The 15,844-nt window shown below is 55.1% G+C and overlaps 3 protein-coding genes across 3 annotated transcripts; 1 reads left to right on the top strand and 2 right to left on the bottom strand.

The window, feature by feature from the left end:
• Window positions 1–438: 438 nt before the first annotated feature.
• On the bottom strand, window positions 439–8,173 carry W97_05680 (uncharacterized protein; the record flags this gene model as incomplete). Its single annotated transcript, XM_007783414.1, has 4 exons — window positions 439–3,246; window positions 4,761–5,728; window positions 5,779–7,237; window positions 7,289–8,173. 4 exons carry the CDS (start codon window positions 8,171–8,173, stop codon window positions 439–441), a joined length of 6,120 nt encoding a protein of 2,039 aa, XP_007781604.1.
• A 1,677-nt stretch (window positions 8,174–9,850) lies between these two features.
• Window positions 9,851–11,668, bottom strand: W97_05679 (uncharacterized protein; the record flags this gene model as incomplete). The annotated part of the gene is made up of 3 exons (XM_007783413.1): window positions 9,851–10,867; window positions 10,920–11,320; window positions 11,416–11,668. The coding sequence occupies 3 exons, from the start codon at window positions 11,666–11,668 to the stop codon at window positions 9,851–9,853; spliced, it is 1,671 nt and encodes a 556-aa protein (XP_007781603.1).
• A 1,877-nt stretch (window positions 11,669–13,545) lies between these two features.
• W97_05678 (uncharacterized protein) lies at window positions 13,546–15,259 on the top strand (the record flags this gene model as incomplete). Its single annotated transcript, XM_007783412.1, has 4 exons — window positions 13,546–13,928; window positions 13,990–14,465; window positions 14,519–14,904; window positions 14,960–15,259. 4 exons carry the CDS (start codon window positions 13,546–13,548, stop codon window positions 15,257–15,259), a joined length of 1,545 nt encoding a protein of 514 aa, XP_007781602.1.
• Between the last annotated feature and the right edge of the window lie 585 nt (window positions 15,260–15,844).

Below are 15,844 nucleotides of genomic sequence, written 5' to 3'. Positions count from 1 at the left end.
ATTACAGCGCTCCCTAGCTTCGGAGCACAACCCCTGTATGCAAAGAAAACGTGGCCGCCGCAAGCCCAAGCGAAGCCCAAATACCCTGACGGGAACAAGGTGGATATAAAGCTTTTGCAGAGAGAGAAGAGAAAAAGCGACATAACCACTTGGTAATATATGCAGCTTTCCGCGCCAACTCCCGCCCCGTTTTGCCAGGCCAGGTTGGAAGGTCAGCCGAATATGTTCCAAGAAGTGAAAGAGAGACTCCGATATATAAATGACCGAGCAAGCAAGCAGTCCAGTGACCCAGAGAACGCCAGCGCTAAAACGCTAGCAAGCCCAGTACAGGATTATACACCTTTTGTTATCCACCGGCCCATCCCATCCTAAACCGTTCCCCCATTCCCCAAACCCAATCAAAAGAAAGCTCACCAGAGCCAACGGAGAAACTCACCCTCACCGCCATTCCATCCCCCTACTAGTTTGACTCGCCCGACTCGGACTCGTCCGACTCCGCTCATCTTCCTCTAGCACATCACTCAACCTAGTCGGATGATGATGTCTCTGAATACTGCTCCACTCATCCCCATACCCACTGCCGCTATAATCCGGCGGCCCGTATCCCGCACCATAACCCGGTGCGCCAGACGTCGGCTGTGCGTACGCGGCACCAGGCTGCGAGTACGCGCCCGCTTGGGTGTATGCACCTGCTTGTGTGTACGCCGCCGAAGAGCTCGGCATCGTCGCCGGAACGCCGCCGTAATGCTGCCGTAGTTCCGCTTCCCGCGCGAGGTCGGACTGGACGTCGTACTCGTCACTCTCGGCCTCACTGCGACCCGTGCCACGCATACGCCCTACCGCCGCCGCCGCAGCTGGGGAGTACGGAACGCGGTTTCCGTGGTCGTCGAGCACGGGGTTGCCCTGGCGGTCGTAGAGCCATTCGTCCTCGTCCTCGCCTTGCGAGACGATGTCTTCATCGTTGCTCATAACGTAGGAGCCGGACTCGTCGCGTTCTTCGTGGGGAGCGGGCGGGGACGGAGGGCCGGCGCCGGTGTGCAAGAATGTGCCGGTGTGCTGGTAAAATTGCTGGGCTGTGGGTGTGGTTGGGGTGTGCTGGGCGCTGGAGGTGGTGGGTGCGGGGAACGAAGGTGCGGCGCGTTGGGATGATGTGGCGATTGAGGCGCCAGCGGATGCTTGTGACTGCTGCTGGGGCGGTAGGTTGCCTGTCGTGGGGCGGGCGGTGGAGCCAGAGCTTGCGTTGCTGCTCGTTGGGTGGATGCCGTGGGGTGCGTAGGTGCTGACATTGAGGGAGGAGATATCTGGCTCGTGGCGGAGTTGGCTGCGCTGCTGGGCGCTCTCGGTAAAGGGATCGGTGTCTGTGGGTGACGCGCCTTCTTCGTAGGAGTAGCCCTGTTCCGACGTGCCTTGTGGGCCTCCCGGGGTGCTTTGCTGGGGGCCTCCGGTCTGATATGGACCTTCGCGGGTCGTGGGCCGCTGCGACACGCTGCCGTGCCTGCTTGCCATGCCGCCTGCGGACGGGAAAACTTGGACCCCTCCGACCCACGTCGGCTGGCCCTCCCTAAGTGACATGGTGCGATCTCGCTCCTCCTGTTCCCGGCGTCCGAGCTCTTCCCATGCCCGTCGCGCCTCCTCGCGCGATATCTGTAGCTCCCGCTTAAGCTCGGCGAGCAATTTATCTGAGTTCCGCCTACCGTTGTCAGAGCGCGACGCTTTCTGTTCCGCCTCCTGCTTCGCTGCACGCTCGGCCTGAAGCTGACTCTCTAGTTGAGCAATCGTCTCTTGAGCGCGCTCCTGCTCCTGTCTCGTTTCGAAGAACCAACGCTGGAACTTGCGCTCAGACGAAGCGCGAAGCCGTTGAAGCTCAACGACGGCATGAAACAGGTTTGCTCCAGCAGCCGATAGGTCAGTGATTTGTCGAGACATCTGTTGAGCCAAGGGCTCGCGCCTGACCTCTTCCGTGTTTTGTTCGAGGCGGCGGATCCAGTAGGAGGTGAGTCCTTCCCAGTGCGACGAAAGAGTCTCCCACCGTTCAAAGGCATGAGGGAACGAGGACGCCGTGCTTCGCGCGCCAGCTCCATCGGCTGTCGGGGGAGCACCTGCACCAGGTTGCGCAGACGAAGACGGCACAGCTGATGGTCCGGCGCGGGCTTGTTGCGAGGTACCACCTGTCCCCGAAGCCTGCCTCGCATGTGTCTGTTGTTGGGGTTGAGATACAGCACGCCTGCCTGTTGTTTGTGGCGCAGCTGGTGAGGCCGGAACTGCTTGAGGTTGGGCCTGTGAATGCGTCGACGCCCGCGGCCGAGTTCCCGCGCCCAAATCTGGAGGTCGAGAAGCTGCGGGCGGAAGGTTCCCTGGTCCGTCATACCCGCCAGCAATACCTGGTCCTTGCGCGGGCGCCGTAGTGTATCCGCCATACCCGCTGTCTCCTGAAGTTCTGCCCCCGGCAGTGTCCATTGGTCTCCTGTAACCCCCCGAATCTCTCGACTGGCCAGCAACGCCAGCAGCAGCAGCAGCAGCTCGTCTCTCCGCGCTCTTTCTCCGTTCGTCAGCCTGAGATTGTGCCCGCGCTTGTTCCTCGGCTATTCTGGCGGCAGCTGCCTCGGCTTCTTTCTGTTGTTTTCTAGCCTGTTCGCGTTCGCGTCTCTGGTTCATGATGTCTCGTGGAGTCCGGACACCAGGCGGCGGAGCTGGCTGAGGTACTGGAACCGGCCCTTGGGCGGCACGAGAGCCGCCATTTGTAGCACGGCCGTTTCCAGTAGGCCCACCAAGCAAATCTGACATGGACGCGTTCTCCTCGGCAAGATCTGGCGTGAAAGGATAGGGCGTGCGGATCGCCTCTTCGAGCGCGTATAGGATGGCAGAGGCAGTGCGACGGGAGATGCGAAGGGCAGGGTGAGGCGCGCGAGGATCTTGTGCGTCGTACCGATGAGGTTGGTTTCCAGCCGAAGCTTCCCCTGACCTTTGTGTGTCGTCGGCGAAACGAACACTCTGCTGAGGGCGCTGCGCGTCGTCGAGAGAGGAAGCTCTAGGCCGTCCTCTGTTTCGATCTTCAAAGTTCGGGGTGCGGCGTAACGTATGCGGAGCGCTACCGGAGGAACTTGACGGACGGGAACGTGCTTGTGCGCTGTGGAATTGCTGTGCCTGCTGCTGGCGTTGCTGTAGTGAAGTCGTATATGGCTCGTAGACGTTGGCTTCGTGGGGATCGTGAGGCGCTGATGGACCTGATCGGAACACGTTTGCGACCTTCGACGAAGAAGCCAGAGGTATGGATGCGACCCTAAAGGATCTATCGTTCCAAGGACATGTAGTGGCAGTAGCTGCTCAAGACAATGGCAAGCCTTAGCTGTTGCCCGTTTGATGGTGGCAGCTCCGCGTGATAATGTCGGGAGGGGTCCCTGGAATGCGGGAAGCCTGGAGCGAGGTTGTTAGTGAAGTGAAGAACAAGGGAGCAGAAGCCATAGTTACGGAATAGCAATGGCGCTGCGTCAGAGGGAAGGCTGGGGAAATGGGGTGGTCGGGCCAGTGGTGTTGAGACGGCGGAAATGTGAGGCTGGGGGCGCGAAGCGAGCTCCATGTCAAAAACCACCAACTCACCACCAAGTCAGAAAATGACAGGATTCGCGGCCAGCACACCGCTCATGCCGGATTCTCTCTTCTTCGATGGGTGATCGGACTGAGTGCGCCGAAATGGTTTGAAAAAAAAGTGCGCCTTAGGCCTCGATGTCGCGCGTCAATGGCTCTGCGACGGCGATTTTGGCAAACAGTTGTGGTCCGTGAAAAGCAGCTGCGAGCCCCAGGTCCGGCTAGCCGCTGACAGCTCTGAGCGCAACGCCAGGCTTCGGCAGCGCGAAAGGCAGCTCAGAAGGAGGGAAAGAACGGCGCAAGTCCAATTGACCGCGTAGAAGGAACATGTCAGCGTGCGAAACGGTGCTGTAGGAAATGCGACAGCCAGCGGAGGAGAGAGCTGTCCTGGGCTCTCGGCTGTCAGAACGCCTGAGGCTTCACGCCAGTCCAGCGCAAGGCCGTCCTCTCTCGTTGGGTTAAAAAGCCGGTTTCCACAGCTTCTATGCGTCAAGGACAAGACGATAGCGGTCAGGCGAGTTCAGTAGGTAGCGACTGAGAGGGTGCTGCTGCACGGAAAGGACTGGTGGATTTGCTCGTTGCGAGGCCAGCGCATCCGTACATGCACCAGCCCCCCGCTGTCGTCATCTTCCCTGTGCAGCGTTTCGCCATAATCCGCTCCGTCTTGCTCGCCATTGCGCAAGCGTAATGGTAGACCTGCATAGTACATGATACGCGTAGTTTGCCGGAGGAGTCGAAGGTAAAGAGAGAAAGAAAAGGGCAGAGAAGGTGGGCGACTGAGACGTGCAATCCGGTGGAGCATTCCTCGCTCACAGGACCAAACCCTCACGGCCAATCATTGTTCGTAGATGGCATTTGCCTGGGAGAAACCTTCAACGGCCAACAAGCGAGGCCACCGAACTTGACCGCACATGTATTAGGTGTATAACGGCGAGATTTACATGGGTGGGATTGTACCATGGCTCAATCTGGCTGTCAAATGTTTAGTTTTGTGCCGGGAGGACTGTGCGATCACGTGCAGTGCAGTCAAGATCAGATACACACTCATCATATTACACTCTATACGACTCTACATAGCAATTGACAGTGATAACTTGACACGACCTGCCAAACACTCTGCTCCACTATAGACTTCACAACATGAACAGACCAGCAACGGCCGCAACCACACCTACACCCATGCCCATGCCTGCCCTGCTCGCCGCACCCGTAAACTGCGCCGGCGACGCATGCCTCGTCGCGGTGCCGACTGCAGACATTCCGGTACCTGTGCCAGCTGGCATCTCATGGAAGCCGGCACCATATGCGCCCTTTCCAGTCGGCGCAGCTGTGCCATTCTTGGCGTAGTACTCGCTTGCCGGGACCGGCACGACCGAGACCATCATGGTACGGACTTGTGTGCTTGTCACTGGGATGGGGGTCACGGCCGAGGCGGATCCGTGGCCTGGCTTATCTGGGTACGCGGGCGCCGATGAGGAGCCGCCAACTGGAGCAGCTGGGGAGGAAGAGGCGTCGTGGACCGTCATTACCCGTGTCACGTAGGATGTAACCTGGGAGATGGTCGTCGTCTTAGTCTCGATGCCTGGCTGCGCTGGAACGGAAGGCGAGTTGGATGGCGCAGAAGGTGAATTAGACGGAGCATAAGCCGAGCTCGATGGAGCGTAAGCCGAGGTGTTGGGCGCTGGATGCGACGGCGCAGCGGAGCTGATGGCGGGAGGATGCGGCATTGAGGAGCTGGCAGCCGCATGGGTGGAGGAGACTGGGCAGACGGTGGTGTAGAGCGCAACGCTTGAGGTTATCGTCTGAGTGGTCTCGGATCCCGCTGGGCAGTTCGGCATGTTCGCAGGGCAAGCAGTAACGGTAATAACCTTGGTCGTGTACACGGTGGATGTCGTCATCTGGGTAATAGTAGAAGAGGCACCGTGGACTGGATCAACCGGTGTTGTCGTCGGAGGAGCTGGCCTAGTCAGAGTGACAGTGGTCGGCTCAGGACCGCAGACATCGCAGACAGTGACAGTCGTCGACCAACCATCCGGCACAGCTCCACTGGACGTGGCGCTGGAGGCGGTGGTCGGGCACACCGTGGTTGTGTAGGTGGTGACAACGGTCGTGAAGCCAGTAGGGCAAATGTCCACGTACGAAGCTAGTGAATTTGGTAAGTACGGAACATTAGCAGTCAGGATACGAACTTACTCGTGATGACGGTTGTGGTGACCTCTGAAGATGTCGGCGTATAAGGCGCCGCGGGTGCAGAAGTTGTTGGCGACGTGGTGATGGGGCCGTAATGGGAGCTTCCAGGGCCTGATGGATAACCAGGTGCAGAGGATCCTGCAGTCGGGTAGCTCTCAGGGTAGGAAGACGTTCCGTTACCGTAAGGCGCAGACGAAACCTCGCTGGAGACACCATGTACAGACGATGAGCCAGCAGTGGGGTACGACGGGTATCCCGTTCCATGGGAAGACTCAGTTGCAGACGTCGTTGCGCCATCATAAGGCATAGAAGATCCCTCAGAGGAAGCACTGCTCGAAACCGATGAAGAGCCTGCGGTGGGGTATGCGTAATAGCTTGTCTCGTGGCCCTCAGAGGAAGTCGTCGCATTGCCGTAAGGTGCAGATGAAACTTCAGAAGAAGTGCTGCCGGAGTCAGACGAGCCCCCAGTGGGATGAGACGGATAATCCGTAGGGTGCGAAGGATAGCCAGTCGATGACACCATGCTGCTGCTCGTGTCATGAGTCATCTGGGAGCTGTGGGACCCGCTGGAGGAAGTGGTGGTGATGTGCGAGGAGCTGCTCTCAGAAGAGGACATGACATCCGAGTAGCTGGACGAGGCAGAGCTGCTGGCGGTGCTCGATGCACTTTCGGAGCTGGCGGTTGTGGAGCTCATACCGCACTTTCCATAGAGCGGGTTGCAGCCAGTGCCGCACCACAATTCTTGAGAGCCGCAGTATCCATACTCGCTGCAACAGTCACCGAATTCCGACCCGAGGCAAGTCCGGCCGTTCTGAACACCACACATGCCATCCTCTGAGACAGCGGAGGCTGTGGGGGTGGCTGACGAAGTAGAGGAAGCGACGTCGGATGTCGTAGTAGCGGAAGACGTAGAGGAAGCGTCGCTGGATGTCGCGGTGGACTCCACACTGCTGGACGACGAGCTCATACCGCACTTGCCGTAGAGTGGGTTGCAGCCAGTGCCGCAGTAGATCTCCTGGGAGCCACAATATCCGTACTCGCTGCAACAGTCGCCGAACTCAGATCCGGCACAAGTGCGTCCGTTTTGTGCACCACAAGCACCGTCTTCCGAAACAGCAGTGGCTGTGGGGGTGACTGAAGCAGTCGTAGAAGCGACATCGGAGGTTGCGGTCGCAGAAGAAGTAGAGGAAGCAACGCTGGAGGTTGTCGAAGCCGCAGAGCACGTCTCCGGGAACGAGAGAGCGGAGCCGGCCTGGCAAGTGTTCAAGGTCTCTTTCATCCACGTCGCGTAGTCCTTGCCCTCGATCACGTTGTTGATGTTCGCTTGGGCCTCCCAGAGCATGACACCGCCAAAGGCCTCAGGATATAGCTTCATGTACTTTTCGATCAGCTTACTGGCCTCGCAGGGTGTGAGGTAGTAATCTGGGTTGGACCCAGGCGGGAGTCCGGCGGTTGAGGCAGGCTGGGAAACATTAGCTCCGAGCAATCTCTCTCACAACAAGGTTCAACTCACCAGCCCGAGGTAGATACGGCGGTTGGAGTTGCCAGAAGCCACCTTGTTTACCCAGTCATCGAAGCTAATGTCGAACTGCCCTCCGGACATGTGGTTGTATCCAGCACGAGCAGAGCACTGCGGCGTGTTATAGAACTGGACGAATAGGAAGTCGAAAGGTGAGTTCGCAATCGCATCAGCAAGATGAGAATCCGGAGTAACACACTGAGGGGCGCCAGAGATATAGTACTGCTTGTTGCCATCACGAGGAAAGCAGTCATTCTTCAAGTGGTTGACCATGTCGGCATAGTGTTGGGACTGATAGTTGGTAACTTCTTCGCCTGCATCGCCCGTGGGTTTCGAGTCCATGTAGGATTCAATGTCAAAGTCGAAACCATCCACCACAGCGTCACCAAAGGGTCGGGGAACGAGGTCGGAATCGGTTACGGGGCCGAAAGCTGCCCAGACGAACTCAGCGAAATCCCTCGCGCTGTCGGCGCTCTTGAGGTAGTAGTCGGTAGGCCAACCGCCACCGAGGGAGAGCAGGACCTTCTTCCCGTAAACTTCCTGACACGCCTTGATATCTGGTCCAATCGACGGGCAGTTCTTCCGCAGAAGGGTCTTGACACCATCAACCTCGTACATCTCCTCCCCGCAGGCATTGCCGAAGTTTGAACCTGGGTAGCTCCCCGGTCCTTGGTCTGGGAACACGTTCAAGAAGGCAAGATTGACAATGTCTATACTAGGGTTCTTGCACGTCTCGATCAGTTGGGCCTGGTAGGCACCTTGACCCCAGTACATGGCGACATTTGTTGTAGAGGCGGCATTGAAAGCCGTAGCGGATGCAAGAGGAGCAATGACTGCCGCAGCCGCAGCCACGGTGCGGAAGGAGGATGTGGAACGCATTATGATTAGAGACAACTAAAGAATACTAAAGATCGTCACAGTGAAAGTGGATGGGCGGAGCCCGTAAAGATCGTGGTAGTGATACTCAACGAAAGGACGCAAACAAACGTTTGCAAGGGTGGAGAGCAGTCTCGGTGGAAGATGACTGAAGCTGGACGTGAGAAGGAAAAGAGAGAACGGGGGAATAAACCATAGATGTAATCTCACCACGGCCTTAGTTACACCCTGAGGTGTGATGACTGCCTTGCAGACCAGACTACCAGAATCCTTCAGCGCAGCCACGGCGGCCAAGGAGGACAGTCCATGACAAGTGGGCCCATGGTGAGCTCGTAATTGACGCCCTCGCTACCATGAGACGCCGAGCAGATGGTGATGGATTCTCCTCGTGTCGAGCCTTTCCTGTTCCTGACGGCGGCTCTGGGGATGCCTTCCCGTCATTGGGGGTATCCTTTTTAGAGCCATGAGCCAAGCTCGTGGCTGCTCCCGGGCATGACGGGAGATGGTCAGGGGATTGCCGCCTTCCGGGCACTCTTCCAACTTCGGAGTGGTCGAAGCCTTAACGGATAATTTCAGGAGGCAGCCAAGATCCTGAGAGATGTTAGTCTAGCAAGCGACTTGCTAGCGTCCTCGTACGGCACAGCAATTGCCGGCACAGAAATGGCTCGACGATACTCGGATATGGCAACCGCAGGAGCTGTAGCTACATGGCAAGACCGTCCATTTCGCCTCTTCAGCTTCTCTTCCCTCGGGCTCAGACTTGTCTAGGATATCCTTCATGGACAGTGCAAAGACGAGTCGCGCAAAAGGGTCAGGCGTGCCGGGATGTTGTTGCTATTTCGAATTGCCAGGAGTGTCAGGATTAGCGCAGGGGAACGGTCTCCAGCCGAGTTGGCTGTACCGAGGTTCCATCGCACGCTGTGGCTGAGCTTAACCCGTCTTCGCGCAACTTGGTAAATTACTTATGGAATCCATAGCTTGATGCTTTACTTCACCGGGTCTTCACTCAAGCTCCTAAAACATGTGCCCAAGGCTCAGGCCAAGTAGCCGTTGCCGCATCCTCTCATACGAATTTGCGGCTGAATTCCGGTGACGACTACGAAGGATGGGGTATCTACTGAGGAAGCGGCCGCTTGACGGCGCACAACCACAAGGCCCCTCAACACAGTAATCCAATGCTTGTTGAGGTGGACTGGCTCGTTAAATACATTTTCAGTCAATAGAAGGCCTAGGTATAAATTGTACAGACCGTTTGTTGGCGTTTGTTAATGGTATTAGAGGGTGGTCAAGCGGCCGCCGCTTCTTCAATACATACCCTTTCCTTCGTACTTCGTCCGAGCCTTGGCTCAATGCCGCGTCTTGCTATCACGTTATCGCAGCTTCGGCACATGAGAAGGTCTCTACGGCCTCCAACAATCAAATCGCACCGTCGGGTTCATGTGCTGATAGTTAGAGAGAAGTAGCATCGAATCAGCATGCATTCCTACGGGCTGCTCAGACATGAATGTCTCTTGATTGCTCTTTACGCTGTCAACCAAAAAAGAAACCCTTCGCGCAATACGTCTGGCTCGACTACTATAGTATGTGCTTGCACGCTGTAGTTTCCAGCCGTCCAATTCTAGTACCAGATAAATCACTTCGTACTATCCGTGAGTTTCCCGCATCAATCTCATCCGCAACTCAGTTCCAGGTAACCAATGAGTGTCTCGTCGGCACGAACACATTCGCAATCGAGCCAGTAGCCAAGTGTTCCACCTTGAGGTTCATCACCAGCATAGCGGCGGCGCCGAGGAGAGTAAGCAGAAGGATGCTAATGAACCTGCTCGAAGCGGTCGTCTTGGCCGGGCGGCCATCCTGAGCGATATCAAAATCCGACCAAATTGGAAAGATCGTCCGCAACCAGTATTTGAACATAGGATCCGGATAGATAAATGTGTTCTTCTTCGTAACAGGATCCATCCACCAACTCTGGCAGCCACTGTTGAAGACAAGACCCTGGAGCTTGCCGTGCACCCAGGTCAAGTCACGCTTCTGGGCCTCAGGCTTCACCATGATGGACTTTGCCTTTTGTTTCAGGATTGGTCGGAGTAAGCGGCAGGAGTAGTTGATCTGGCATTCCGAGTGGAAGATTACGGAGTGCTGTCCAGTGGCGGCATTAGGGCCGTACAGGATGAAGAAGTTGGGGAAGTCTGTTATGACGGTTCCTTTGTAGGCTTCAGCGCCGCCTGCAAGATCCCATGCCGCCTGCAGATCCTTGCCGTCGATGCCACGAACCTCCATAGGGAAAAGCCATCTTTGTGTCAAGAAGCCGGTTGCGTAGATGATCACATCCGCAGCATAGACTTGGCCGCTTTCCGTCTCGATCTCATGCTCATTGATCCGAATGGCTCGATCTTTGACAAGATGCATATTTGGCGCGTGCAATTTCTTCAAATAGTCCAGCGTGTTGACACGTCTTTTGCAGCCAGGTTCGTAGTCCGGCTTCAGGATGTCTCGGTACTCAGCTGGTGCCTCTTTCTCGATATACCCGGCGGTTGCCTCTCGGATCTTATTCCTCATAGCAGCACCGTTAGGCGTCATGAAGAAGGAATAAAAGGTTGACTCCAACTCCCAAGCAAGGAAAACTCGGTAGATCCTCGCGGCAAACGGTATGTACTTCATTGCCAGCTTGAAGGACTCTGAGTACCGCGGATTGCCCTATCGACTGTGTCAGTGTTGGCGCAACCAAATCCAAAAAAGTGCCACATACTCTCTTGATCCACCAGTGTGCACCCTTTACAAGCTGTGTCACTTGACCCTTGGGACCAACCTCCTCGACCAACTTAGGGACGAATTGAGTCGCGGACGCCCCATTACCCATGACTACGACCTTCTTTCCCTCCATCTTCACCGACGAATCCCACCGGGCACTGTGGAACGCAGCGCCTTTGAAGAGAGCAGCGCCTGGAATCTCAGGGATGTACGGCCGATCTAGAGTGCCGACTGCGCTAACAACAACAGCCGCTTCGCGGATCGTGAGCTCGCCAGTGACCGTGTCCTGAAACGTGCATTCCCACAGAGATCGGGACTGGTTCCAGATCATCCGCAGGCACATCTGATTGAATTTGCAACGACGGATGACGTCGTATTTCTCTGCAACAGACATGAAATCTGCCTCAGATTAGCCAAAGAGCAAGCTTGGGAGGAGCCAGACAATCGACGGAGGATACGAAAATGTGGCAGAGAGTCGTTTGGTTTCAACTCACAGTCATGCAGCTCATCACGACCAGGATACGTGGTGGTCCAATCTGGTTTGAGGTGGAAGCTGTAGGAGTAGAAATGGCTAGGGATGTCGCAAGCGCAGGCCGGATACCTGTTGTGCCACCAAGTTCCGCCAATATTGTCCGATTTCTCGAAGATGGTGAAGTTCTGATGTCCCAGGCGTCGTCGAAGTTGGACTGCCATGCCGAGTCCTGAAACTCCGCCACCAATGATGAAGACTTCTTTCTGATCGGTCATTTTGCGTAGATCGAAAGTCAAAGAAAGGTTTCAAGGAAGTACGAAGCCAGGTTTTGTGATAGTATGGTATCAGTGTCTGGTTTGAGATCTGTTCGTTGACTGTAGAGAGCGAAAATTGAGCTCTTTTATGTTGACTTCGAGCTCCATCTTCGTGGGCGCCTAGAGTTGTAGCTACACGTGTAGACGCAAGCAAGTGCATGTTCGTCTGTCGGTCTCTGCAATGATTGATGTCGGCTCAGAAGCTATTGCAACCACTGGGGCGAGAATATGGCGCCTGTTGTTGCAGTTGGGAGTACGGACATGTGTAGTGTTGCGCGGATAATAGGGACTGCAAGCGCAAGCGTAAGTGCAAACGTAACAGGCAAGGAGTTGCAAGAGTAAAGACAAGCGCAAGCGCCGGTCGGCTTGCTCAGAAGTGCTGAATCCTTAGGGAGCAAGGGCCATCTAAAAAATGAGTTGCACCATCTTTGCTCTAGCTTCTTCTATACCAATTTCACGGTTAAACAGGACTCATGGTTTTGTCAACTATAGGGCAGCTAGAACAATCATACGATAGAAAGAAACACTTGTTTAGCAGTTTAGCGCTTCAAAGTATTAACCATCTAAGGTGTCATTGATCCATGGACTGTGCTTTGGGCTGTCCACGTTCAAGGCTACGAGTACCTAGGTAGCTTTCAAGCTGGCAACGCATTTTTAAAATGACCCTCTAAAGCGTGTGCCGGCTGCCCGAGTGTAGGGTTCTCCGCAAAAGCCCCCCGCAACTCCCCACCCCTCAGCCGCCCCCACTGGCGCATTCGGAAGAAACCATCTCTACTCATGCCGCCGGCCGAGGCGCGGGCGATTTAATCATGCTCGGTCTGTGCGCTCAAAATCAGTGCAGAGACAAAGCATGGTTAAATCGCTCCGGCCTCGGGCTTGAAGTCCGCTTCGAAGGCATCGTGCACCGCGAGCTCGGCGCTTCAAGACTATCGAACACTACAAAGCATCAGCAAGAACCCTATGAACTGCTTCAACTTAGAGCGCAATATACGGAGAGCAGTTCTGTGATATTGTGATATTGTGATATTTATCTATCGTATGGTGAATAGTTGCAGCGTGTTTGATCCCACGTTGCTGCAAATCCAGTATTGGTGTTCTGACCCCTGGCGAATAAACTTTCCGAGTATTCAGTCCGAGGCCAAATCGATTTGACCATGCTCAGTCTGCTCACTGATTTTCGGCGCACGTACCAAGCATCACCAAAGCGACTCGGCCTTATTTTGATGGCTAAATCTCCTACTACTCTGTGCTCGGCAGGTGAAAGCGCTTGCAGACTGAAAACCGCCACTGCGGGTTACGCGTGTTCTGATGGAGAACCAAAATTACAGCTGATGTCTTGTTGCCCAGAGCTTCAGCTATCGTTCTCTGTGTAGAGGACTAGAAGCTCAATCTTCATGCGGGCCGAAGAGCCTGAGCGTTACGGACTCTTGCAACTCCAAGCACGCGGAGATCGCTTTCGGCAATCAGAGCCACCTTGGCCTCGATTCATTGTGTTTCGTTCAGCCAGTTACGAGTCCAAGCCCGGCTAAGATGGAGGTGGCCGCATCTGGGGTACACAGGTGCGGCGACCTCCATCTTAGCCGGGCCTTGGTCGTTAGGGTTTCATGTAAGGCTAAACTCCATCTTCACGATGTCGAGCAGGTAGACATTGTGTATTAAAGGCCGACTTTCTCTTCGTCTTTCAAGATGCCACGAGCCTTTACTCTCTTCTTCGAATACCTAGCACCACCGAGTCTTGTCGATTCTCCCTCAGTGCTTAGGCTGCATTGTCATTCAAAGCTCCTGCACACAGGCCGTAACACCATCTGAAATTACCGGTTTACCGCCGACAGACCAATATGCGATCCTGGTTCGGAAGGGGCAAGTCCCTACAGCTTGCCGTCACTTCCTGCTGCTTGATGGCTTTCGTCCTCTTTGGCTACGACCAAGGCGTCTTTGGGGGCATCCTCCAGAATGAGGACTGGCTCAATCAGTTCGATCATCCCTCGGACACCAAGACCGGCATCATCGTGTCATGCTACAACCTGGGCTGCTTGACTGGATGCATCATCAATTTTTTCGTCGGCGAGCTACTTGGCCGCCGGCGTACCATTTGGTTAGCTATGGCCTTTGTCATTGTCGGAGCGACCTTGCAGACTTCGGCATACAATGTCTCCCACCTAGTCATCGGTAGAGTCATTACTGGATTTGGCACGGGTATCAAGACCTCCACGGTGCCCATGTAAGCGATACCCCTTCCCACCTACTGATGGAAACCCAAGAGCTGACTTGTTTTCAACAAGGTACCAGTCCGAGCTGTGTGAGCGTGAAACGCGTGGACGCCTCGTCTCGGCGGAAACTCTCTTTGTCGGCGTTGGTATCGTCTTTGCCTACTGGTTCGACTTTGGCATGTCTTACGCAGGCGGAGCGGTGGCATGGCGCCTTCCCATCGCGTTCCAGCTTGTCTTCACCTTTTTTGTCATCTTTATCGTCTTCGGCATCCCCGAATCTCCTCGTTGGCTATGCAATCATGGTCGAAAGGAGGAAGCCGTCGAAACCTTATGCGCAGTGTACGACAAGTCTGCTGACGATCCATACATCTTCGCTGAGATGGAAGCAATTGAACGCGCCATTGAGCTGGAAAGCGACAGCGGCCGGTCAATATTGTCCATATTCAAGAAGGACAAAGTCCGCACGCGGTACCGCATTCTGCTGGCATGGGGTATCCAGTTGATGAATCAGGTTGGAGGCATCAATCTGGTCGTGTACTACATTCCATGTGAGCCTGATCCACTCTCCTTTATAGCACGCCTGCTGACTTGCCGTGTACAGCTGTGCTTGTGCAAAACGTCGGCATGACTCCCCGTATCGCTCAGATTCTTGGCGGCTGCATCAACATGATGTTCATGTTCGGCTCCATCCTGCCAGCACTTGCTCTTGACCGAATGGGACGCCGCACGACAATGATCCTCGGATGCGCTGGCCTTGGAATATGTATGCTCCTGATCGCCGCCCTCCTTTCCCAGGCAACCTCGCCATCCATCGGCCAAGCTTGCGCCTCGGCGTCTGTTGCGTTCTTTTTCCTGTACATGCTCTTCTTCGGCATGAGCGTCAACTGTGTCCCATGGGTCTACGTGCCAGAGGTGCTGCCCCTCGAGGCACGCACAAAGGGAACAGCCATTGGTATCAGCTCGAACTGGCTCTGGAACTTCACAATTGTAAGCTTCGTGGATGGAATTGTACGCCAAACCTCCTGGATAACACTGGCAATAGGTTATGATCACGCCCGTCATCATCAATCGGTTGCAATGGAAAGCTTACTTAATCTTCATGGCTACGAACCTGATCTTCGTTCCGGTAGTCTACTTCTACTATCCTGAAACTTCGAATCTCAGTCTCGAAGACATTGACTACATCTTTACCGAAGGAGGAAGTCCAGTCAAGATTGCACGACGCATGCAGAAGGAGCTTGGACCCAGGCGTGCTAACTCTAGAAGGCCGTCCATGGTGGCACCGGTAGAAGCCAGCGGCGAAAAAGATATCAGCCATACCAAAACTATCGAGGCTATGTGAAAAGCGGACTGGAACGGGTCACGAGTATCTACTCCCCATCTGTCAATATCTATCATAGTGGCGGGTAATCGTGGAACTTTTGTATTTGGTTCACGATGGGCTGTTACGTATAGCTTGGTCAGACCAACCCTAGAAGACTGGGTAGAGTGTGACGGCCGTGGTCGCACTTCTACGTTTCTTTGTATTGTATCTCACTTGTTCCCGCTAGTCAATGTCGGTGCTCACAGAGTTGCGAACATGCTGAGTGTAGCAGCATTTTAACATAGCCCACCCGGATATTGCTTGTTCTACTGAACGGCAACAATTGCAAACGGGTCGGCACCAACATCTCGATCACCACTTCGAATGATTGAAGGCGAGCAGCATCGTAACGGCTCTACCAGACACTCAAACAATGAATTTCTATGCACCGCCTCCACCTCTGTGACTAGCAAATACCATTCGGCCCTCCGGTACCACAGGTGCCGAAATAGCAGTAGTCAATGATCCTTATCAGTTTTTATGTTGTCTTGCCTCAATCTAAGAGCAAATGCGATTGCAGCGTAAGCTTCGCCAGGATTATGCAATAGCCACTCGTCAGTCCCG

This window comes from Coniosporium apollinis (assembly GCF_000281105.1).
Source record: "Coniosporium apollinis CBS 100218 chromosome Unknown supercont1.26, whole genome shotgun sequence".
NCBI classification, from domain to species: Eukaryota; Fungi; Ascomycota; class Dothideomycetes; genus Coniosporium; species Coniosporium apollinis.
The sequence above is the reverse complement of the archived record's forward strand: the minus strand, read 5'-3'. Positions and strand labels throughout refer to the sequence as shown.